At 42.7% G+C, this 27,232-nt stretch overlaps 1 protein-coding gene across 1 annotated transcript; it reads right to left on the bottom strand.

Annotated features, from left to right (window-relative positions):
• Nucleotides 1-27,232, bottom strand: melk (maternal embryonic leucine zipper kinase). The gene is made up of 18 exons (XM_084317975.1): nucleotides 27,160-27,232; nucleotides 26,357-26,463; nucleotides 25,267-25,352; nucleotides 23,935-24,051; nucleotides 22,236-22,379; nucleotides 21,482-21,550; nucleotides 19,892-19,984; nucleotides 18,850-18,948; nucleotides 16,565-16,633; nucleotides 16,244-16,342; nucleotides 15,852-15,938; nucleotides 15,511-15,636; nucleotides 14,878-15,051; nucleotides 12,884-13,160; nucleotides 7,287-7,383; nucleotides 5,740-5,902; nucleotides 3,620-3,726; nucleotides 1-1,909 (listed from the first exon to the last, which is right to left on the bottom strand). Exons 2-18 carry the CDS (start codon nucleotides 26,433-26,435, stop codon nucleotides 1,732-1,734), a joined length of 2,064 nt encoding a protein of 687 aa, XP_084174101.1. The 5' UTR covers nucleotides 26,436-26,463; nucleotides 27,160-27,232; the 3' UTR covers nucleotides 1-1,731.

A 27,232-nucleotide genomic window follows, 5' to 3' on the forward strand; every position in this document is an offset into this window, starting at 1 on the left:
CAGCGGACTTATTTATTTTGTTTATTCTTTTTACAGATCAATAAAGACAGGAGTTAAAAAGAGACTGTTTGTACAACAACAAACATGTAAAAAGATGACAGAACAAAATCAATGTAAACATTATGTACATGAATAAAAACACGTCTGTAAATTAATAATAAATTGCTTCTTTACATTGTAATTCAATAGAGACCAACACCTAAGGGCTGATCATCGTAAAGACATTAAAATATGGAAATAAGCAGCAAGAGGGAACAAATACTGATGTTTCAGACACAGCGAACCCATTCACCCCAAGACGGCTAGTAGGATTTCCATTGTTAACCCTTTCACTACCACACTACAAATGGTTAACCCTTTCACTACCACACTACAGAAGGTTAACCCTTTCACTGTCACACTACAGACGGTGGTAGTGAAAGGTTAACCTTCTGTAGTGTGGCAGTGAAAGGGTTAACAGTACATGTACAACACAGTAGCTGCGTTTACATGGACCCTAATATTCCACTAATCTGAATAATAGCCTGATCAGAATAAGAATGTCTCATGTAACCACCTCAATCAGAAGATAGTGTCTGGATCGGAAGGACATTTCAAACCAGGTTGAGAGGAGTGGTGTAAACCTTTGATAATCCGGTCAATATGAAAATATTAGCACCTGAGGGGGCGGCTGATTGGCGCAGTGGGCAAGGCGCTCGCCTCTAACGCAGGAGACTCTGGGTTCGAGCCCAGCTCTCGGCGTTGCTACCGGCTGGCCGGTCGTTCATACTAACACAATTGGCAAGTGTTAGAGGGTGGGAAAGCCGGTGGGTGGGGATTTGATGTTGTGGACAGCGACTCCTACAGGTCGGTTTGGTGACGCCGGTGCGACGGAAGCAGGAAGTGACGGGGGCAGCGTGAGCCTCCCACGCGTTACTCCTCGCCACAGAGAGTTCGAGCTGCTGCGGTGAAAAGATGCAACAGGCTGCCTCCTCGTGTACCGGAGGGGACACGTGATGCAAGGCTTCTGTCCTCACTACAATCGACCTGTGGGAGGCATAGTCTAGCAACGTTCAAGACAGGGGGGGGAAGAATTGGATATACAAAATTGGGATGGGAGAAAAATAGAAAATGAGGAGAAAAAGTGGATAAAAAAATATATAATAATATTAGCACCTAATAACCATGTAAACACTTGACCCGACCGTTTCTCTCTGATTTGATGTATTCTTTCTGCACATGTTTGTCCCACGTGGGGGGTAACATCTAAACTATTTTTACATGGTTAAAGGGGAACGACACCCAATTTCAGAATTCACACAGTGTTCCTGTGGTCTAAGAATGTCCAAGAACATTATTGAACATGAATAACTCCCAAAAATGAAAGGCTTGAAACAATAGATTTTTCAAAATGATGCACTATCAAAACCAACCCACATGTGCTGAGCACAATATTTGAGTTTCTGTTTCTTAATAAGCAGCAGAATGTATGTGGCAAGTGCAAAGTTATTTCAGGAAAGATCATTTCCGAGTTGGCCAGATAACTGAATGTATATTTATTTTCTTTTAAACATAGAACCATTCAGAGAGAAGAACCAAGGTCTTTAAATGCTGACAAAACAATCAAGTTTCCTTGGCAATGCAAAGGATTGGCCACCATTGGTAAACAGTCCTGGGACCTGAATTCTATCTGGACATCAAGTCACAGACTGGACAGGAAGTGAGGTAGTGTCCAGGAAGTCCGCTGTGTGCCTAGATGCTGGAGGTGGAGAGGATGTCCTCCACCAGGTGTTTGTAGACCCAGGAGTCTCCCTTCAGCCGCTGGCGACGGACCGCCACCACCTCGGGCCTCTGGAGCAGACACACCTCCAGCTCAAACGCCATGGTCACCTTGCCGTAGGCCCCCCGGGTGCGGCACTTCAGGGTGTATCTGGACATGGAGGGAGGACGGGAAACACCATTTTGAGAAAGACATGACGTTTAGAACTGAGGATACCGTGGTGGTGACTCACTTATCACTCACAATGGTACAGACATTCACTAGACTTTAGGAGCGGAGTGAGGGCTCCTTTAAGACTCGGGATTCTGGAAAACGGGGGGTGGTTATTGTTTACATATGTCAGCTGTCAATTCTACTACTATGTTGAATGTCTATGTAAATGTATGTTGGGAAGTAAAGGGAAGAACTCGACCACTGTCTGCTGTCTCATCGTTCCTGCACTCCCACAATACATTATTTAAGAGAAATGCATCTTGGTGTGTGTGAGAGAAAGGGGGAGAAATAAAGAGAGAGATGATGGGTTTCTAACCCTTTCTGTGTGAGAGAGGGGGAGAAATAAAGAGAGAGAGAGAGAGGATGGGTGTCTAACCCTTTCTGTGTGAGAGAGAGGGGGAGAAATAAAGAGAGAGAGAGGATGGGTGTCTAACCCTTTCTGTGTGAGAGAGAGGGGAGAAATAAAAAGAGAGAGAGGATGGGTGTCTAACCCTTTCTGTGTGAGAGAGAGGGGGAGAAATAAAGAGAGAGAGATGATGGGGTTCTAACCCTTTCTGAGTGAGAGAGAGGGGGAGAAATAAAAAGAGAGAGGATGGGTGTCTAACCCTTTCTGTGTGAGAGAGAGGGAGAAATAAAGAGAGGATGGGTGTCTAACCCTTTCTGTGTGAGAGAGAGAGGGGGATAAATAAAGAGAGAGAGCGGATGGGTGTCTAACCCTTTCTGTGTGAGAGAGAGGGGGATAAATAAAAAGAGAGAGAGAGGATGGTGTCTAACCCTTTCTGTGTGAGAGAGAGAGGGGGAGAAATAGAGAGAGAGAGAGGATGGGTGTCTAACCCGTTCTGTGTGAGAGAGGGGGAGAAATAAAAAGAGAGAGGATGGTGTCTAACCCTTTCTGTGTGAGAGAGAGAGGGGGAGAAATAAAGAGAGAGAGAGGATGGGTGTCTAACCCGTTCTGTGTGAGAGAGGGGGAGAAATAAAAAGAGAGAGAGGATGGTGTCTAACCCTTTCTGTGTGAGAGGGGGGGGAATAAAAAGAGAGCGAGGATGGGTGTCTAACCCTTTCTGTGTGAGAGAGAGGGGGGGAAATAAAAAAAAGAGAGAGAGGATGGGTGTCTAACCCTTTCTGTGTGAGAGAGAGGGGGAGAAATAAAAAAAGAGAGAGAGAGAGAGGATGGGTGTCTAACCCTTTCTGTGTGAGAGAGAGGGGGAGAAATAAAGAGAGAGAGAGGATGGGTGTCTGTCTAACCCTTTCTGTGTGAGAGAGAGGGGGAGAAATAAAGAGAGAGAGAGGATGGGTGTCTAACCCTTTCTGTGTGAGAGAGGGGGAGAAATAAAAAGAGAGAGGATGGTGTCTAACCCTTTCTGTGTGAGAGAGGGGGAGAAATAAAAAGAGAGAGGATGGGTGTCTAACCCTTTCTGTGTGAGAGAGAGGGGGAGAAATAAAGAGAGATAGAGAGGATGGTGTCTAACCCTTTCTGTGTGAGAGAGAGAGGGGGAGAAATAAAGAGAGAGAGGATGGGTGTCTAACCCTTTCTGTGTGAGAGAGAGGGGGAGAAATAAAGAGAGAGAGAGAGAGGATGGGTGTCTAACCCTTTCTGTGTGAGAGAGAAGGGGAGAAATAAAAAGAGAGAGAGGATGGGTGTCTAACCCTTTCTGTGTGAAGTCGACATTCTTTTCTGGCAGGATGGAGAGGATCCGGTTGAGCACCTGGTCTGGGTTGGTCTCACTGGTCAGAGTCACATTGTACTGAGTTACCTACGCGTGCGCGCACACACACACACACACACACACACACACACACACACACACACACACACACACACACACACACACACACACACACACACACGCACACACGCACACACGCACACACGCACACGCACACACACGCAGAGAGAGGAGAGAGTTAAGCAACTCTGCATGTGATTAAGACTGAAGAGAAGGAGTTAGTAATTACACCTAAATACAAGTTAGTGTATGAATAGTGTTAAATAAGAGTTACAAACCTGAACAGCCCCGAGATAAACGCTGAAAGCTACTCAACACAGTGAGTGCACCCAAATAAAAGTAGGTTTCACTTGTTTGTATTTCAGGGCTTGTACAGACCGGAGCTTGGCACCATTGACTTTGCATTCGATTTTGTGACGAACTAGCCAGAGCTGTGGGCAATGTTCCCCCTAAGGTGCGCCTGTGTGCGCGTACGCACGCACATGGCAAAACGCTCCCGCGCACATCTGAAATCTGTCGCGCACAGAAACGTTTGTGTAAAATATGCATGTAGTTAAATTGACTGGCGCGTTGCACCGAATACTACGGTAACCTGTTGCGTGTGACGTTACCAAGAGAAGCCTCGCTTTCAGTGCTTTGTGGGCGTCGCTACTGCGCGCTCACACAGACACACACAACAGAGCAGGAAGCGGACAGATCCGATCAGCATCGCTGGCTCCTCACAATGCCAACGTGAAAATGTACATTACAGATTAACTGCAGGGAAAATTCCCAATTTATCGTCCCGGTCGAGACTAATTGGAAGCGGAGTGCAACGCGTGCAAAGCTTGACCATATGTTTCTGTGTCTAATAAAAGTGGTGGCGATCTCAAAGCTCACATGGACACAGAAAAACATTACAAACAAAGCAGTGCGAGGCGAGAGTTTGATGGCAAAGTTGAGTATGCAGCTATACAGAGAGAAAGAAAATAATTGAAAACTATTTTGATGCCCCAAAATGATGTTTTGGTTTGATAAGATGCTTGTTATGATACAATCATTCTAAGGATTATGTGTGTAATAAATTAGTTTAGTACACTAATTGCAACAAATCTGAAACTGCATAGTGCACTTTTAAATTAGTATCTTTGTGAGGTTACTGTTTTATAATTTACATTACATTGAAAAGATACAAAGATATATTTTTTAAGCTGGATTTTCTAATACAGAAGAGGTATTATTTAGAACATTACTTCATATTTTTCTTGTTATTTATTTTGTCCAGTAAGACTTGTCATAGGTTGATTTTGTTATTTTCTTGAGATTTGTCAGATAGATTACTTTAGGCATAATACAGCATGTTGAGTAACTTTGGTTATAGAGAGATATTATTTTGTTATATAAAATAATATAAACAATAATTGTATATCCATACAGAGGAGGCATACCTTAAATATATTATAATGATAAGGCATCTTTGAGTAAACTTTGAGTATCATTAAGTATCTTGAGGCTGAAGGCAGTGTCCTCTTTAAAAAAAAATCACAATATGGTCACCCTTGAAGTCGCATTATAATTCACTTAATAAAATAATGACGAGTCAGCCTCCTAAAAAGACAAAAGTTAGTGACACGACTCACACCGCCGCCGCCAAAGTAAGGACTTTGCTCTGTATCGTCAATCAATGGTCAAATAAATATTTGATTAAGGAATATAATATGCCTTTTTGTATTATTTCTCTGTGTATCAGCTAAATGTATATATTTTTATGTTAGACATTGAGGGAAATTAAGATTCTCAGATTTTTTACAAACCGCCGCTTATCAACTAACCGGTTAATCGGCAAAAAAGCATTCCATGTGAAGGTATTCTGTATCTTTGCATGTCAACTAATAAAGAAACTTGAACTTGAGGTGACGTATGTTGCTCAGTAGTTGCTGATGTCTGCTCAGGAGGTTTGAGTGTTTTCTCAGACCGAAAAACTTTTTGAGGGAACATTGGCTGTGGGTATCCAGCATGAAGACCGTTTAATGTGCACGTAGTGAAGGAACGTCTGCGTACCTTGATCTTGCGCGGGCCGTCCCGCATGGCTCTTCTCTTGCTGGGGGTGAGCATGGTGATGACTTTGTCCAGGCCTCTCTCCAGCGAGCCAAACACCTTCCCTCCTTTCCTCTTCTGGCTACTGCCTCCTCCTCCTGTACCGGCCATGTCCAGAGACCGAGACCTGGGGAGCAACCAGGGGTTCACTCTCAGCAACCACCTCACCTGCTCCTCTCCTCACTGCTCCTCTCCGCTCCTCTCCTCACCTGCTCCTCATCTCATCTGCTCCTCTCCTCACTGCTCCTCTCCTCACTGCTCCTCTCCTCACCTGCTCCTCTCCGCTCCTCACTGCTCCTCTCCTGATCCTCTCCTCCTCTCTGCTCCTCTCCTGCTCCTCACTGCTCCTCTCCTCTCCTGCTCCGGTCCTCACTGCTCCTCTCCTGCTCCTCTCCTCACTGCTCCTCATCTCACCTGCTCCTCATCTCACCTGCTCCTCTCCTCACTGCTCCTCATCTCACCTGCTCCTCATCTCACCTGCTCCTCATCTCACCTGCTCCTCTCCTCACTGCTCCTCTCCTGCTCCTCATCTCACCTGCTCCTCTCCTCACTGCTCCTCATCTCACCTGCTCCTCTCCTCACTGCTCCTCATCTCACCTGCTCCTCATCTCACTGCTCCTCTCCTGCTCCTCATCTCACCTGCTCCTCTCCTCACTGCTCCTCTCCTCACTGCTCCTCTCCTCACTGCTCCTCTCCTCACCTGCTCCTCTCCTGCTCCTCTCCTCACCTGCTCCTCTCCTGCTCCTCTCCGCTCCTCTCCTGATCCTCTCCTCCTCCTCTCTGCTCCTCTCCTGCTCCTCTCCTCTCCTGCTCCGGTCCTCACTGCTCCTCTCCTGCTCCTCTCCTCACTGCTCCTCATCTCACCTGCTCCTCTCCGCTCCTCATCTCACCTGCTCCTCTCCTGCTCCTCATCTCACCTGCTCCTCTCCTCACTGCTCCTCTCCTCACTGCTCCTCTCCTGCTCCTCATCTCACCTGCTCCTCTCCTCACTGCTCCTCATCTCACCTGCTCCTCATCTCACTGCTCCTCACCTGCTCCTCTCCTCACTGCTCCTCTCCTCACTGCTCCTCTCCTCACTGCTCCTCATCTCACCTGCTCCTCTCCTCACTGCTCCTCTCCTCACTGCTCCTCTCCTCACTGCTCCTCATCTCACCTGCTCCTCATCTCACTGCTCCTCATCTCTCCTGCTCCTCATCTCACCTGCTCCTCATCTCACCTGCTCCTCTCCTCACTGCTCCTCTCCGCTCCTCTCTGCTCCTCACCGCTCCTCTCCTCACTGCTCCTCTCCAGCTCCTCATCTCACCTGCTCCTCTCGTCACTGCTCCTCATCTCACCTGTTCCTCTCCTCACTGCTCCTCTCCTTCTCCTCACCTGCTCCTCTCCTCCTCCTCTCCTGATCCTCCCCTGCACCTCAACCACCACTCTCCCCTCTGACTGAAGGGCAGCATATCAATGTCTCCCCATTCCATGTTCTCCACCACATTAACCCTTTCAGGTGCATGATGTCATACCTCCTCTCAGGACTGAAGGCCAGCATCTCAATGTCTCCCCAATCCTGGTTCTCCATCACGGTCTTCCTGCTCTGCTCCTTAGAGGCACTGCCTCCACCTGCACACACACACACACACATACATACACACACACACACATCACATTAACCTAGGTTCCCTGATGTCACTTTGGTGGATTATTTTCATGATCTCAATCATTTCTGGACATTTCTCTGCTCAGAAGAGTTATAAAAAGCATGTTCTCACCTGGCTAAACGCTGATGACAGATTTGTAAGCTGTTTCCTGGTTCTTTCGTACTCTAGCTAGTAGCTAGGCCTAAAAGCTTGTACTCTTAAGATTTTATATATTAACTGGACTTTTGAAGAAGTCTTTAATCATCATGCAGTGACACACATGCAATGGGCGGCACACGCATACAACTTGCAGTGAACTGTTGTAACTAGTAAAGCTTATTTTAAGGTACAAAAGGTAATAGGATCTTGCAGGTTTTTTTTGTTATGACCTGTATATTGTCTGATGTATAACTGAATATTAGTATATAATATTAGACCTTCGTATGAATCTCACTATTATCATAATGTAGACCTTCCTATGAATCTCACTATTATCATAATAGACTAGACCTTCATATGAATCTAACTATTATCATAATGTAGACCTTCCTATGAATCTATTATCTCACTATTATCATAATGTAGTTTAGTTGAGGTTGTGCTGAAAGGTTGGCGTTAATGTTTGCATTGAGGCTACAAGTGTATGAACAGTCTTTGACATTATTGGATTGTTATTGTGGTCGGCCCAACACTGCCGTACATCCTAACAGTCCTCTCCTTCTGCTACCAGGTGGCCAATACAATGTACCAGTAATCATCAACCTTTATTTATTCTCGAAATTACAATTGAGGTCACCCTCATTTTCAATGTCGTCAAGACTTTACAGACATTTCAATGGACACATTTCTACAATATAAAAATAATAAATAATGAATAACTATCTATGAATCTACTAGTATGAAAACGGCTCCTAGCCACCATCTTCTGCAATGAATGAGTGGGATGAATGTGGTAGAGTCCTGTAAACAGACCCGTTGTAACATTCTCTCGATAGTCGATAGGTGACACCAGAATATCATATGGCATTCCCCGACATTCCCCGTCTGGAATACATCTCTTAATAGTTACGATTAGGGATGCACCGATCCAACTTTTTCAGTCCCGATACGATACGATGCCTGGGTTTGGGTATCGGCCAATACAAGAATATATTTTTTATATACATTAAAGGAAAACTCCAACATTTTGGGAAATTTGCTTATTTGCCATCTACCCTGGAGTTAGACTTACTTTACATACTTTTTTCTTCTCTGTGCGTGCATTAGGCTTAGGGAACAGCCGCTCCGTTAGTGTAGCTTAGCTTCATCACTGGAAGTGGGTCAGACTTGTACCCTGACGTTCCCTACAGTCACAAAATACACTCCAAATACAACTCCAAAACGTTCCTGTAAACATGTTGTGACCAGGCTGTGTATTTACCACGTGGAGAAATAAAAAATAATTGAATTAGACAATTGCGTTTTCTAAGCAAATATACTCGGAACTATTTATTGCCGAACCACTCCTCTCGGGGCGCAGTCAGTGATTTCAACATGACGCCGTGTTTGTTTACATTCTCATTTTATTCAAAGGATCCAAACCGATTGAAGTTTATGGATACCATGACTTAAAATCCTCTTACCTTGACGATTAAAAGCCTCCCCAATTTAGAAAACAGTATTCCCATGGCTGATCTTGATATGCTGCTAGCTAACGGAGCTAACCAACAAACACAGAACCGGGCGGACACTAGGGGTGGAAATCACAAGTTTCATCACGATACGATACGATATCGATTCTTTGGACAACAATACGATATTTTCCGATATCACAAAGTCTGCCACGATACGATACGATTCGATTCAGGTGCCTGCGATCGATATGAGACGATATTATATGCCCATTAACACAATCAGTAACATTTAAATCAACAAAAAAAGGCAATGGAAATATCATTTGACATTTTTATTTTTGAGCTCTTCCAGAATACAAATACTGTTCACTGTTTTTGTTTAGTTTTTCTTTTTTTTTCTCGATATTAATATCCTATTCACTGTCAGAGCTGTATTTTGTCTGGAAAAGGCATATTGGGAGTCCGAAGGTGCAGTACCGGCCAGATCCTGGTAGTGGGGCTATCTCGAGAATGCAGTAACCCCCCTCCTTCCCAGTCCCTAGTGGACCTCTGCTGTTCTCTCTATATGGCTCTGATCAGCTTAGCTTAGTTAGCTTATGCTAACGCAACGTTAATTTCGGTATTTAACACGACGTGGACATAAAGGAATGGCGAGGATGCAAAGCATGTTAGATGCATTTGACCCGTTGTGGGGGAAAAAACAACAGGCACTTATTTCGGGTCGCAAAATAGGCGGACTCTGAAGCAATGGTGTCTAACGTTAACACACGCTGCTACTGAGCTACTGTTGTGGCGGCCGGGCGGATATGCATTGCTCACCAGGGGATTTTCAAAATAAGAGTATCGCAATATGAATAGATCTTTTTACGTTGCATCGATCCTATTTGATAATTGATAATAGATCGATGTATCGTCCCACCCCTAGCGGACACTAAAGCAAATAACGAGGGCAATGACTTCCGGTCGGGGGGGTTTCAAAATAAAAGAGCGACGTCTATAGCAGCGGAAATACGTTTATTTTGTACATTATATAACGTTAACACAAACCTAAACTAACGTTACAACTAACTTAAAGTTAGATAATGTACAAAATAAACGTATTTCCGCTGCTATAGACGTCGCTCTTTTATTTTGAAACCCCCCCGACCGGAAGTCATTGCCCTCGTTATTTGCTTTAGTGTCCGCCCGGTTCTGTGTTTGTTGGTTAGCTCCGTTAGCTAGCAGCATATCAAGATCAGCAATGGGAATACTGTTTACTAAATTGGGGAGGCTTTTAATCGTCAAGGTAAGAGGATTTTAAGTCATGGTATCCATAAACTTCAATCGGTTCGGATCCTTTGAATAAAATGAGAATGAGTCACGTTGAAATCACTGACTGCGCCCCGAGAGGAGTGGTTCGGCAATAAATAGTTCCGAGTATATTTGCTTAGAAAACGTAATTGTCTAATTCAATTATTTTTTATTTCTCCACGTGGTAAATACACAATTACACAGGTCACAACATGTTTACAGGAACGTTTTGGAGTTGTATTTGGAGTGTATTTCGTGACTGTAGGGCACTGTAGGGAACGTCAGGGTACAAGTCTGACCCACTTCCAGTGATGAAGCTAAGCTACGCTAACGGAGCGGCTGTTCCCTAAGCCTAATGCACGCACAGAGAAGAAATAAGTATGTATCTTCTTGTCTAACTCCAGGGTAGATGGTAAATAAGCTAATTTCCCAAAATGTTGGAGTTTTCCTTTAAAATATATTTTGTTTTTAACACTATCCCGCCCAAGCACGGAGATCTCCGTGTTTCGATTCCACCCATTGTGGACAGAAGCACGGATATATCCGTGGCAAGTTGTTATTGCTTTTATCCCATATTAATAACCTATTCAAGGTCGCCGAGCTGCACTGCAGATTTACCCTACTCTTTGAATTCGACAAAGTGCAATACCGGCCAGATCCTCTTAGGGGCGCTATCACGATAATGCATTGTGCCCTGTGGCTGAACGGATCACTTTTTTTTTTACTTTCAATGGAGATTTCAGTTAGCAGGATTCTCGATGTGCAGCATGTAGCTTGGATTACGTTTTGCATCGCAGATTTCACCATGCAATAAGGGGATTTATCATCAGCCAATGGACATATCGATCTACCAGATGGCGATCGATAACGGGGAAATGCTCGGGGGATCCCACTGGACCACGGTAAGATCTTTTTCACGTAAAGTACAGCCTAATCGGGAATTGTTATGATACTCAACCAGGCGTTCGGCCTATGAGGCTAACGCGGTTATTGGTAATCAATCATCAGAAACAACGTCCCCCCCTTTCATGCATACATGGTTGAGGATCGTGCCGATCATATGCAGTTTGAGTTTTAACTGTAGCGTATCTAGAACCGAAATGCCATTGGATTTAACGTAATTAGCTATTAGCCCTTTATCTCGGCTTCCAGGAAATATACTAGACCAAATCCGGTATAACGCTTATATTCATGGCGCTATAAAATGAGAACGTATTGATGACATTTTTTTTTCTTTAAGCAATTTTGAAGGGACGGTTTATGGTCTCAATTGACAATGAGAATCGGATCGGTGCATCCCTAGTTACGATACTCAAACAAGCGGGCGCGCATGCTTCATTTGGACCTGTGTGGGGCAAAACTCAGACTAATACCAGAAATCTAAATCACGTCTGTGTATGTTTAGCGTTTAAAGTAGTCTGGGGAAGAATGATCGGCCAGGCCTTCTGCATGTATCCATGAAACAGGGGGGGGGGGGGGGGGGGGGGGGCACGAGGCTTGAATACACTGGAAAACACAAAGACACCAGAGCACACAGCAGCAGAGCCAGGGTCGTGTGGCGAGAATAACACGTGTCACTACAGCACACGTGGGACAGCGAGCAGTGGGGGAGAGACAGCTACACCTGTCTACATGTCTAGGCTGTGTGTGTGTGTGTGTGTGTGTGTGTGTGTGTGTGTGTGTGTGTGAAGGGAGGGGGGCTGTCAGAGGCAGCATGGCCGTGCAGTCTAAATGGAAAGTGTAAAAGGGAAGAGGACCAAGCCGTATCTGAATACATCTGGGATGTTATTAAGTGTAATCCTGTGTCGTGGCTTTGGTACTGGTTCACGAGAAGGACCGGCTCTTCGCTGGTGCCTTGGACGAGGAGAGGGGGAAAAACATCAGAAGCCCACACAGTATTCCCGCTCAGCGAAAGCTTTTTTTTTTTTATATATATAAAAAGATACAGCGTTTCCATCTGGATTAGGTCTTGGTCAGGGGGGTTTAGAGTGACTAGGTCAAATGAACAGTATTAAGCCAGTCTGCAGCTGAGGTTATACTGGAATGTGGTCAGATACTCAACATTCACAAATAATTAGTCTATTAGGATTCTCCATTCATGCCAGTGTTGCTCATTTACAGATAAGTGCAATAGAATTAGCATTATGCCAGCGCTCTGATAATAGCCTCACCTTTGAGTTGACGGTGATAATTGTGTGCAGCTCTTTTTCGATGGCGTAATGACAGCTAAATCAGAGGAATATAAGTGGCTTTGGGATAAAACAGACCCACTAAATGAGTTTATTACAAGAAGACAATTTACTTGCAAATGTGTGGCATGTGGACGTGGCACTTGTGATTATTAGAGTGTGTGTGTATGTGTGTGTGTGTGTGTGTGTGTGTGTGTGTGTGTGTGTGTGTGAGTGAGGCCTGGACAGGGCCAGCTGACTGATGCAAATATAAGTGGTAGAGGGTTTACTTTAAGCACTCATTTGTAATAAATACTACTAAATTACAAGATATACAGTACCGACTATACAAATACGCCTTTCTTTATCACATTAGTGGTGTGTGTGTGTGTTTGTGTGTGTATCTTCTTACCCATGGGTGTATTTGGATTGGTATTAGTGCCAACGCTGGTAGTATTGTGAGTGGGCGTAGTCTTCTGACGTGAATTCTTCTTATTGGTTGGAGTTCGGGGGGCGGGCAACGCAAATATCTCAGCATCCTTCTCAGGTACAACGACATTCTCCTTGTTCTCATGGGTCCTCTCCTGGTCTCTGTCACGCCTCCCCTGGCGGCGCTGTGGTGTGATTCGCTCCCTCTCTGGGGTTCGTCTGTGTCCCCGTCTCTTCTCCACTGATGGAGATGTCAGTCTCTTCAGGAAGACGAGACAGAAGAGTGATGATGAGAGGTGGTGGAGACACACAGACACTAGGGCTGACCCCTATTAGTAGAAATAGTCGACTAATCGATCGAAAGGAGCCGTAGTCGACTGCCAACCTCTTAAGTCGAATGCAAAAAATATATATAATAATTATTATTATAATCTTTTTATTTTTATACCAGAGGCTAACTGCCTAAGAAAACAGGCACAGAGGCACTGAAAGAGGATTTCACCCATCTAATGAACACACTAGACTAGACAAATATCAAGATGTATCCATCAGTGGACCAATTGAATGCTTTCGCAGGGGACAAGAAGCCTTCCGTCGACTCCTTCAGACATTAAGCACCCCCACAGCCCAAATGGAATTATATAAAAAAAAAAAAAAAATTGTCGACTATCGGCAAATTTTGGCGACTACAAATCGACTATACAAATCCTTAGTCGGGGACAGCCCTAACAGACACACACCAATTTGAGTTATTACCATAATAAGAATATTTGTTTTATTACTTGGGAGAACATTATTGACTTTCATCCATTCCCTACAACCCTTGCCTACATACCTAAACATTGAGTTAGCTGGTACTTTTCTTGATACATGTCAAGATGTATTCAGTGTTGTTTTAACAAACAAAAATGTTTGTTCTGTGGATTTTGAAACCTTGGAGTGTCAGTCCACATTCAGTATGAAAACGATCATTGGAATGTTCCCAGTGTTGCCGTTGACAACGCAGCCATAGCAACATGGCCAACGAGGCCGGCATGAACTGAGAGTTACCAATATGAATCTTTCCTCCCCGCTTAGCAAGTTTAAAACTTCCAAAATGTCTGAAAGGTAGCAAATTGATTTGACAGCATGAACTGAACTGAAGCCACCAGATAGTTTAATTTGGACTTGTTTTAGAGCAGTATATGCACGAGGCTGCGCAACGTGGCAGGAGAGTTTAACGTTTCACCGCCGTTCATTGTTAGAATCTTCAGAATCTGATGGTTCAAAGTTAAACGTTTTCGTGACCCCTGGAAGTGTGGATGTGATGGTTTCAAGGAACTCAAAGTGGTTTCCAAAGCGTAAGTCAACAATCAAACCATATGCTGAAGCTGCACTGCTTTGCTTAGTTTTATTGGCTAAGCTTTGGGTGCTAGAAGACGGTCACAGAGGTGCTCTGCTCCATGCTCAGCTCGGATGGTTTCAAACCTCTAAACCGCTAATAAAGTGGTGACAGCAACGCAGTTTGAGGTTTTCCTTTTTTTCCCCTAAAGTGTTAAGATGTGCAGACTAAACTTAAATTTCAGTACTCCATAAACCCATCCTTGAATCTAAACTGTGTTCAACTCAGATCCTAATCCCGAACTCTGAAAAACCCCGGGGATGATACAAATTGTGCACGGGACAGAACAAGAACAGATTTAAGGACGTTCCCGTATACAAAGAAATGTTTTAAGATTTGTGACGGTTCTTCCTCAGTTTGGAATGAATAGATCTGTAGGTTGAGACAGTCATATACTGTATTATGGTTGTGGAAAATGTTTTAATTGACCCATCTATCGAAAACCCCAGCCCTCTTTTCTTGATCCTCCAATCACAACTGTTGCTTTCCTCGAACAAACATGTAACAGTTGTAATTGGAGGATCAATAAAAGAGGGCAGGTTTGAGATAGGTCAATTGTAAGCCCTGACCATGCCATCCGTCTCTCTCTCACACACCGTATCTTTGTTGCTGGGGGGGTTGACGGCTCCATCCGGCTGCCCTCTGACCCCCTGGAGGGAGTGTGGTTTGACTGGGTCCCAGGGGCAGTCGTCGTAGTAACAGTCAGAGAAATCAACAGAACCCATGAGCACATGATCCTCATCTTCACTGAAGTGGATGTTCTGTTTAGACTAGACAGAGACAGAGACAGAGACAGAGACAGAGACAGAGACAGAGAGAGAGAGAGAGAGAGAGAGAGAGACTGGTTGCTGAGCCGGGCTGTACTGCAGTACAACATGACACTCTGAACACTCTGACATAACTGGTTTAGAAAACAGAAAAATACTGGCTCCAAAAGATCAAGAGTCTACGAAAAAAGTAAATGTGGTCTATCACAAACACCCAAGAGACTCATTTCACATTGTGAATCGTCACTGGAGTCCGCTGACAATCAGGAGGAAGGCCAAAGAAATAATGTCCTCTGTCTTATTAGTATTGATAATGAGAGCATTTTGTCACACCATTCAATTAGCCAGTAAACATTACACTGGTATAGTCTGGTGTTTTCAAAGACACTAGTTGGGCAATCTGCAGTGTAAACAACACAGGTCAGCTAATGCATTGTGGTTGTTGTGGTCCCTCAGTCTGACCTGTAGTCCGTGCTGGAGCGGGGAGCAGGATGTGACATCACAGACGGGACGCAGGCGAACAGGCTTGCCTCTCTTCTTCTTGGACAGTAGCAGCAGGTAGGTGGCTGTGGTCTGATCATAAAGCCACTACACACACACACACACACACACACACACACACACACACACACACACACACACACACACACACACACACACGTCAATACAACAATCACCACAATCACCCTTTAAACCCCAAAACAAAAGTTAGAGAATTAACCAAACAGCCACAGGAGTTACAATGCAGTGTGAGAAAAGGGGAGGGAACAAAGATACATAAGACACAACCCCACCCCCTATACCTCATTGACCAGCTGGGCGGTGCTCTGTCTGGAGCGTTTCATGTTGACGGCCATCTCAGTGATGCAGTCCTCGTCTATATAACCTAACTACACACACACACACACATACAGGTTAGACTTAGTTCAATATATCAATATCATAAGACACTTGATTCAATTCAGTTAAGCAGGATAATCATCTCAGCCGTCTTTGCTTCCCAGGGAGTCCTGCTGGGTACATTACTTGGGTACATTACTTTTGTAAATTTTTGTTTCTCTTTTGTATGCATGTATAGTGGATACTATAATAGTATAGTAATCATTTTCAAAAATAAAAAAAGTTTGTATTAACAAACTGATGATATGGTTCTTGTAGATAATGTATATTACTGTATTTAAGTGTGTGCGTGTACCGGCTGCTTGCTGCGCCATTCCACAGGGCTGCTGTACTCCCTCATCACCCAAGGATGGGCCAGCAGTTGTCTGACCGTCAGACGACGCTTGGGCTCCACCTACAGGACAAACACAGCACATTACAACTTACTGCATGCGGACAAGCTGCAAAATGAAGCGATTCACCAAACAAACATCTTTTGAACATCTTATTTATTTCCCCTTTCTATTATATCATCGTATCCATATCATAGAAACACACATCAAAGTACATCATGTTGGAAGATGGAAGATCATGCTGCAGAATGAATGCAGACATGGAGAGACTAACGGTGCACTACCTGCATCATCTGGTTCAGGAGGAGGACGCTGCCGGGAGTCAGCCACTGGGGGTTGTCGTATTTACCTCTCTGAAAGGATCACACACACACACACACACACACACACACCATTGACTAACCACAACATAACTCAAACCCATAACCTTCAGAACACCCCTTTTCTCAATCAGATTCTTCTAGGTTTATTAGGACATTTGAAAAGAAATTATTCACTCACTCAGTGTCCCGTTCTTTCTCAGAGTTATGTGGCTCACGGTTCATACTTGTTTTTTCATTAAATTCCAAAACCTTTCAATTACTTTTCCATGACTTGAACATTACATTTCTCTGTATTTCTGCTGCTCATGACATGACTATAAACCTGTTATGAAAGCTTCACTGTGGCTGCAGGTTGTTATGAAAGCTTCACTGTGGCTGCAGGTTGTTATGAAAGCTTTACTGTGGCTCCAGGGCCCTATTCCCTGTACCTGGTTCAACTAAGTCGATCAAGAGTCCCATTATCCAGATTCAATTAACCCCGATGTTTGAATCCGGGATTTTCCTGTTCCTCGAAGGTGGATTCAGTCTCGTTCATTTGAACCAGACTTGAGACTTAGGATAATTGCGCGCGCCCGCCTCAGCTGAAAAGACAGCAAGTGTCGATAGCAGAAATCCTGATCTTCTAACGGCATTGATTGATTGATTGATTTAAAACTTTATTAACAGATTGCAGAATGGGCGTGCCTGCTGGCAGTATAGGCTTATGGAATGAATAATCAAATGAGATCTTGCTAGCGAAAATAATTAGTTCAGCTCTTTCAGAATAACGATAAAAACAAGCCCAAATAGTATATCTAATTGATACGAATTATATCATGAGGATATCTGTATGTGCTTAGGTATTATACTATATAAATACATGGTTTCCAAAGAGAGGCTTGGAGGGAGGCTTGCAGTTACACTATTAATCAGGTTTTAATCTGTTTCGGACCTAATCCATACATGCATTGAATTGATTACCATTTGGTTTATACCAGTGACACCTCATGTTCATCATCAGATAACAGTGCTTGAAAAGATAAATGCATTTTCTCAAATTCATTCATCAAAAACGTCAAAGGCTCATTCAATTTATCAAGTCACGTCACGTCATCAAATCCATCAAACAGCGCATCTCCTCATATATTTTAATCCCAGTTACAATATCACAATAACGTGTGACACTGTCACAGTGATACAATTAAATACTCCACAGATTCAGATTCCTCATAATTCATATCCACATTCCGCGCATAGACGCTTCAGCTTGAATGAAACGCATCCGGGTGCTCCGGTAAGCAAATACACAGCGAAGAATATTAAACTAATCAGAGCCAAACACCCGTTTCATTCATTAAAAATATCCCAGCGGGATTCACATTTGCAATGATCCGTTTAGTCCGTGTCCGTTATTAAAATAACTGTGTCGCGACTCGCGAGCGCCGTATCCGTATAAATATGACGTGCATTATATAGGACAAAGTAAATTCATAGGCTGAATATGATTTATTATCAGCATTACTGCAGATGCAGACCTATTATTTTACATTTCAAACGAAGCACAAAAACATAATTCAGAATGGCATAATGGGATCTACTCTAGACTGTGAGAAATATTTCAGGAAGGGAGCTGGGATTTCTTTGCGGGGGTGTGGCCATAGTTCATCCAGCTAACTGAACTTAACCCTGCCCTCGACCAGGCTCAAACTTTTTGATCTGTTGTCATGGTGATTTAGACAATCGAGCGTCGGGGAATGGAAAGGTCTGGCTTAAGTCAGGCTATGCTGGAAATTATCCGGCTAACTCAGTTAGCCAGGTACGGGGAACGGGGCGCAGGTTGTTATGAAAGCTTTACTGTGGCTCCAGGTTGTTATGAAAGCTTTACTGTGGCTCCAGGTTGTTATGAAAGCTTCACTGTGGCTCCAGGTTGTTATGAAAGCTTCACTGTGGCTCCAGGTTGTTATGAAAGCTTTACTGTGGCTCCAGGTTGTTATGAAAGCTTTACTGTGGCTCCAGGTTGTTATGAAAGCTTTACTGTGGCTCCAGGTTGAATCACACAAAGAAAATAGCAAATGCTACACAGTCTCTGACCTCTGACCAAGATAAAAATTTACATGACGTTTTCCAAAACCTATGTTCAAATTCTATAACTACTGTATGCCTGTGGGAAGCCCGGGAACCCTGGTAGTTTCACAAATGAAACAGATCAACAAACACACACACAAGCAAAGACCCAAAGAGAGAGACACACAAAGTGGAATTCATACCGTGATTTTCCTATAGAGGACCATACAGTTGTCATCATCAAAAGGCAGGTATCCACAGAGCAGAGCGTACAGCAGCACCCCCATACTCCACACATCAGCCTGGAACACACAACATACATTAGCACCCCTGCATCAGTCTGGAAAACAGTGAAAACACAACATCATTCAGCACCCTCATACTCCACACATCAGCCTGTAAAACACAACATAGTAGAAGAGCCTGACGGATACTGGATTTTTGGAGCCGATGCCGATACCAATATTAGGGAGTAAAATATTCTGTTATCGATATATTGGCCGATATTCTTCATATATATATTCTTACATTTTATTAAAAAAAATGTTTAGTCCCACAACTTACGTACTTCTTCTACCCTCAGCAAAAAAAAGTATAAATAATACATTAAAAAAAGAAAAGTGTTGGACAATATATTTGACCAAACTAGTTTGCATTACATGTTCTATTCTAAATAGCATAATCTTCACTAATGATGAATTTATCTTTATATTTAGTAAAAAACACAACGTAATGAGTGAAGTCACTGGTAAAACGTCTGATGTCCTCTCTACTAACATTAAACCACATATTCTCTATATTCTCAAGCTAGCTATGAGATGCATGTAGACAGTGCTGCTGAGAATATTGTAAACAATGACTGAGTATTATGACTGAGTTATATGTAAACAATGGAATCGGAGCGAGCTCTGCTAGACAAACAGGGACGACAGCATTTTTCTCTGCATTATGTGCCGTAAAAGTTTTAATATCAGCACCTATTGGCCAACATATTGACTGATACGTCTCTGAGACAGGCCAATATCAGCCAATTAAATCGGTCGAGCTCTACACACACACAAATATTAATAGTTAGTTGCTCATATCTTCAATCATGTCACATCAGCAACACACACAGGATGATTAGTGTAACAGAAAAAAGCAGGACACAATGTAAAAAAACAAAAAAAAGATAACCGCAAGCCTTTACAAAACCTGAAAAGTCACATAACACTCTCTCTCTCACTCTCACTCTCTCACACACACCTCTGAGCCGATGTATGCTTTCCCCTGGATGAGTTCTGGAGCAGCGTAGGCAGGGCTCCCACAGCACGTCATCAGCTCGTAGCCCAGACCGCCCTGCGATGGAGACAAACATGTGATCAGTAGATCTAACATGACCCGACACTAATCACATAGCTTGAACCTTGGCTGGAACCAATAAGACCACGACTAGAGAACAATAGCTTCACATTGAGGAACACAACACATCTTTTTCACACCATGACCGAACATCAGGGTGACAATACACCAAAGAGAACCACAATACTCAACCAGGCCCTGACATAAATGTTATAGTTATACTGTATGTTCACCTTTATATACAATAAGCAGGTTGGCACCTTGCATGGTTGCCTCTGCCATCCGTTTGAATGTGTGAGTGAATGGGTGAATGTGAGGCATAAAGTTGTACATTGGCTATTAGCTCTACAAACTGGTGCGGTCAGGCAAGTGCTACCGGAGTCTCATGGCCAGTACAGAGAGACTCAGAAGGAGCTTCTATCCCCAGGCCATCAGGATGCTCAATGACTATGTAACAACCCATCATCCACACACTCACTTTAAACAAACACTCACCTTAGACACTTTAACACTACATTATATTTATCTATTTATTAAAGAGATGTGCACTACATTCATACCTCATTTGCATTTGCACATTACCTTAAAGTTGTGTACCTCATTGTCTGCATTTGTACCTCATTGTACTTAGGTTGTACTTTAGATGTATATTCCTCTTTTACTTACTTTTTTTACTGTATGAAGCACACTCTCTGAGGGGCTCATACAGAACCAAGCATTTCACCGTAAAGTACATGTATTTTATATGTGACAACTAATAAACAAACTTGAAACTTGGTTCAAAGTCTGGTAACAAGTATCTATATGAAGGTAGGACATTCACTTGTTCTATGGAAGGTTATTGTAAACTTGTGAACTGCTTTTGGGTGACATTTATCGAGCGATTTCATCATAGCACTTGGTTAAGAAACACTTTCACATTAAAGTTCATAATGTTGGAGCTGCAGCCCTACTTCGTACTGATGTTGCAGAGTTGCTTTCTCACCTTCATGACTCTGAGAAAGAACTTCATGCCGTTCATCACAATGGACACCTGCAGTTCCAGCTAAAGTAATGGGGCCACTCTTCAGTCTATGCACGCCTTGAAACAAATGCTGAAACCTACTCCACAGTGAACCCAAAGCAAATAACTTTGTTATCCAGTGTGTTTAAGTGTGTTTTACAGCAGCCCCATTAACTTTACATTATTTTGTAACTAACTAAGGTGGAGCTGGAGATAGCTAGAGATAGCCGGGGATAGCTAGAGATGGGTGGGGATAGCTAGAGATGTGTGGGGATAGCTGGGGATAGGGGTCCAAAATGAACCCTTTAAATGTGAGAATTATGACACACCGTCGGTATACAACAAGTTGCCATTTTCCTTTTTTTGTGGGGGCATACCGGTACACCTCCTGGCCTCTCTGGTGTGATGTCACCCTGAGTCCTTGTTATTATCTAGAACTGGCACATACTGTACATACTCAGACACAGGAACTGTAAGAGTGTGACTTGTACCTTAGGTTTGGCACACAGGCCAAAGTCAATGAGCTTCAGATTGTGGTGTTCGTCTATTAGGAGGTTCTCCTGGTGTTCAGGGAGAGAGAGAGACAAACACATGCCATCACAACAAAGACCTGTAGAGGTGGGAACAGACAGAGATGCACACACACACACACACACACACACACACACACAAACACTAAGTACGAACTCTGTACTTTTAAGGGTACTGACCAACTGACTACCAAGTACCAATTCACACTAGATCAATCGGTACCAAATGTCGATACCTTTACATGTTTAGTATAAAGTACAAGAGTGTAATATACTAGACAAGAGGGAGCCTTTTCCACTAATAATATATATATATATTACTGTCCCATCTCTTGGGTCTTTGGAAAGACCAGACGAGATCAGAGGAGTTTGATCATATTTACTGAGGATGGCCAGATAATGTTGATATTTAAACATTTAAAAACATAATACATGATCATGCGATTTATTTTGTGTAGTGTTTTACAACAAGAAAAATGTTCTAAATAAATAACAATGTTGAAATTGAGAAGTTTGGACTTAATTTTTTTACAACTGAAATCAAATGTATTGTTATTACAGAGAAAGTTAAGTACTGAAAAAAAGTACCGTTGGGTACCGATACCGAATTCCACTGGTACAGCTATCGGTACACATGTGAACGGTACCCAACTCTACACACACATAGCAAATCTAAGTTCAACTGTTTTCACACACACACAGGTTGTAGTAATACCGGTTTGAGGTCTCTGTGTGCATAGCCCTGGCTGTGGACGTAGGCCAGCGCTGATATGATCTGTCTGAAAAACACTCTGGTCTCCTCCTCTGACAGACGGTCCTTCGCTATGATGTAGTCAAACAACTCCCCGCCTGGACAGTACTGAACCATGGAGAGGCGGGAGGAGGTGAGGGTGAGGAGAAAAGAGAAACAAGGGAGGGGATGAGGGAGAGGAGAAAAGACAAACGAGGGAAAGAGAGAGGGAGGAGAAAAGAGAAATGAGGGAGGGGGTGAGAGGGAGAGGAGAAAAGAGAAACGAGGGAGAGAAGAAAAGAGAAACGAGGTAGGGGGTGGGGGAAAGGAGAAAAGAGAGAGAGGGAGGAGAAACAAGGGAAAGAGAGAGAAGGAGGAGGAGAAAAGATGGAAAGAGAGAAGGAGAAGAAAAGAGAAACGAGGGAGGAGAAGAAAAGAGAAACGAGGGAAAGAGAGGGAGGAGAAAAGAGAAAAGAGGGAGGGGGTGAGGGAGACGAGAAAAGAGAAACGAGGGAGGGGGTGAGGAGAAAAGAGAAACGAGGTGAGAGTGAGGGAGACGAGAAACGAGGGAAAGATAAACTTTCATTTTAAAGTTAATTCAGTTAATATGAGAAATACAATATTACATTTTCTTCTTCTTAATGTCTTTCGTTGATTGATATTAATTTCACACCATGTAAAACCATGGCTGTTTTTCACAAGCAATAAAAAAAACATACAAATATATATATATAAAAAAAACATGATTGAGATCATCTACAGTATAATATAATAATAACAATATGATGATGTAAACACAAAGAGAGTGAGTAAGTATGTGTGTGTGTAGGATGTTTATTATTATAGATCCCCATTAGTCCGCACCTATGGGTGAAAGACTACTCTTCCGGGGTTCCGAATTCATAACTTAACACATTGGAGTAATAACAAAATAGAAACATAAAAAACACTTTAGCCTCCAACCACAAATACAATACTAACTAAATAAATCAATAACCCAACTGTATTTCATTATTCATACGAGCGTTTTAAAACTTTTTCTTGAAAGTAAATTTGTTGCCAATAATGTATTAGTTAACTTATATTCACAGGTATACAATTCCAGTATGCAGCAGCTCTATACATTACGGTTATCTTAAGTGCATTTGTTCTTGGTAGAGGTAGAGTAAAATGAGGATGCCTATGATGTCGTAGAGGGTGTGTGTAGTAAGGCTGAGCCTGAATGTTCGAACGTTCGTTCGTTACGTTAACATTCGAATTCTAAATCAAAATTCGAATTAAATTCTTTTTATAAAAAAATTATTTTTATTTTTTTATTTCTTTTATGAGTCTATTCATTCTGTTTAAATCAATGGGGTTTTTCTTCACAGTTGCAGATAAAGATTAGGCTACACTAATATTATAGTATTATATTATATAAGTTATATTCATTAAAGAAAGTTGATTTAATAAAAAAATAAAGACTCATTTAATCAGATTAATCACTTTATTCAAATTGAGGATTTAGTTTGAGGATATTTATAAAAAATAAAAATAAAAAAAAACTGACGAAGTTCGAATCCCAAAAACAGGCTTCGGGGACAGCCTTAGTGTGTATGTGTGTGTGTTTACCTCCAGCACCATGTAGATCTTGTAGGATGTCTCTGACATGGTAGAGGCTGTGTCTGTGTGTGTATGTGTTTACCTCCAGCACCATGTAGATCTTGGAGGAGGTCTCTATCACATGGTAGAGGCGACAGACGTGCTGATGGCTCAGGTTCTTCATGGCTTCAATCTCCAGCTTCACCCGAGGCAGGTCATCCTGAAATGAAAGTAATGTCTGGTTACTTTGCAGCCTCCCTTGTACAATTGGAAACTTGAGACATGTGGCCAATCACGACCAGCCTGAATCTTTATATATATATTTTTTTTTTATTATTATTATTTCTTTTTTAAACCACCCTGGGTATGAGATTTCTCTCCAGTGACCTCAACAGCTATTTGATATTTTTCTAACAGGTCAAAATGAGAGCGCCTACTGATTGAAATAGACACAGCCGGGCATCCCTGCAATCCTGCATGACTGGGACCAACACATCTGTCGAGTTGAGATGAAGAGTCTCCAGAGGAGCTTAGACATTTGAACCAGGTGATGTTGTCACTGGAGGAGGCCTTTATTATCTATAAATATATATATATATATATATATATATATATATATATATATATATATATATATATATATATATATATATATATATTATCTATAGGCCCTTTTACTGTCTGTAAACATTGATGAGGTTTGGGATCCGATTACCTGTCCATGCAAGTGCTTTCAACCAGAATATCACTGGAGTCGAAAAAAGGGTCTGTTGACAATATTCACACAGCAGCTATTTTGCTCCAGGTGGAAAGGAATCCCATCCTGAGCATGACATCAGAGCAGAATGGCCGCCATGTGAACATAGTCTATGAAATAGCTAAATTGGGTGCGGCCGAGTAGCGCAGCAGACTAAGCGTCTGTCTACCACCGCAGAGACACTGGTATCGAATCCAGCTGTCAGCGGTGCCTCCGGCTTGGCCGGTCATCATACTGACACAATTGGCAGTGTCAGCGGGAGGGAAGCCGGTGGGTGGTAATCTGGTCGTTGTAAACAGCGACTCCTACAGGTCGGTCAGGGCGCCTGCACAGCGAGGAAGGGATCTGGGTGAGGTAGTGTGCCCTCCCACGCGTTACACTCACCCAATGAGAGTCCTCGCTGCCAGGTGAAAAGAGGCTGCTGGCTGTCTCCTATGTATCGGAGGAAGCATGTGATAGACTTCAGGGCTCCCTAGACCGGCAAGTAGGGGGCAAATGCACGCAACGACCAGGAAGGGGAGGGGGGAATTGGCATAATGAATAAAATGGGATGGGAGGAAAATACAAAAAAATTAGGAGGAGAAAAAGTGGATAAAAAAAATTTGCAAAATTGGCAGTTGTAGTCTCAAGAGGCCAAAGCAGAATAAGCCTAAGGCAAGATGACTGATGGAAACTCACCCCTAGAACCTTTTTATCCATGATTTTGATGGCAACCTTCTCTCCTGTATGGATGTGTCGGCCCAGCTTGACTTTAGCGAAGCCTCCTGAGAAAGACAGGTGACCCAAGAATCAAGAACACAATTATGGAAATCAGTATACAGCCGAGAATCTCTGTTGGTCTCTCACACAGATATACAATATTGTTCTGAAATTATATGACCAGATATTATTCACAGAGGCAAACAACAGAGTCTTTGATAAACGTTAGTAGATAAAAGATAGTTTACTGACAGAATGACATGTTGCAACATGGAGAGACCTGGGTTATAGCAATGGAGCTCTAGCCTAGATCTCTAAAGAATAGTGAGCTAACATTTATACACGAGAGTAGATAAAACAAGTGGAGCATTGACATACATAATATGAATTATAGATATGATGTACAGAGATATCTGGAAATATAGATATGATGTACAGAAATCTGGAGAATGACATAAACAGCTGTGTGTGTGCATACAAGTTGATGTTTAGCGAGAGAGAGAGAGTGAGAGGAGGTAGTGTGTGTAGATAGATATGTCTGGGAGTGAAGGCTATGTGTATGCGATTGTGCTATTAATATGCATGTGTGATAGTAAGAGATATAGAAAGAGGGAGAGATCATCTTGTGTGTGTGTTAGAAAAAGAGAATTTCCCTATCAATTATCTTCTTCGAGGTAAGGAGTGGGCACTGTGAGCGCACCTACGGGAGGCTGCAATTGGAAACTGGCCCCTGTAAATGGCCAAACCCCCCTCCCACCCCCTCCTCCTAATGTACATTTTCCTCCCCCTTGTATGTATATATTATCTGTTAGGATCTCTGTTTTACAGTACTGTATATTTGCATATCTTGTATGTCAGAAATGTAACAGTACTGTATACCTGTACGTCATGTATGTCAGAAATGTCATGATATACAGTATATCTGTATGTTGCGTATGTCATTAATGTCATTATGAATTGAAAATGGGGGACAGTGTCCCCTTAACAATTGTGTATTGAGCCGTACTGTGTATTGTACCCATTCTGCAATGTTAATAAAGTTTTCAATCAATCAATCAAATTATTTTACCTGAGCCAATAGTGTCATAGACCTCATAGTACTTGTAGAGCTCATCAGCCCCAGGGAGATATGTCCTTTCCACAGGCATCACCCTTGTTTTAACCAGTCCGTCCTCCCTGCAAAAAGAGACCACTCAGTTGCCACAACAATGTGGAACGCCCTACCCTCCTTCAAAACCGCTCTCAAAGAGCACCTACGAGGCTGCAATTCGAAACTGGCCCCTGTAAATGTCCATACCCCCCCACCCACTGTACAGTTTTTTCCCCCTCGAATGTATTTTCTTTTATGTATATATTGTATTTTATTTTACAGTACTGTATATTTGTATATCATAAATGTCTGGATGTAACAGTCCTGTATCTGTATGTTGTCATGTATGTCATAAATGTCACTATGAATTGAAAATGGGGGACCCTGATCATGTAAACAAGACGAAAGTCTTTCTCTGGTCTGCATCCCCTTAATTGTGTGTATTGAGCTGTACTTGTAGCCATTCTGCAATCTGTTCATACAATTGTCAATCAATCAATTGCTCTGGCATGTCATCTGCATAACGTTCAAGTTACACAACGTTAACAAAAACGTGAATTCATTTAGCAGCCTATACGCTTCGTACACAATAGCAACCCCTTCCTTGTTGTCAGACTACGTTATCTTTATAAAGCTGAGGATAGCGTGCTGCTAACTTTATTAGCCAGCAAGTCGCATGAAAGCTACGTGCGTTATCGGTCAACGAAATCCTCGTCCTAAAATATAAAACAACGTAAAATAACGTTAACTGAACTACACACGTACAAATATTACGAACCTACCTTAAAATAGATTAGATTCCGACACTTAACTTAAACGCTACAATGTGAATGAAAACAGATGCCCCTTGAAAAG

Source organism: Notolepis coatsorum, assembly GCF_963971535.1.
Source record: "Notolepis coatsorum genome assembly, chromosome: 7".
NCBI lineage: Eukaryota > Metazoa > Chordata > Actinopteri > Aulopiformes > Paralepididae > Notolepis > Notolepis coatsorum.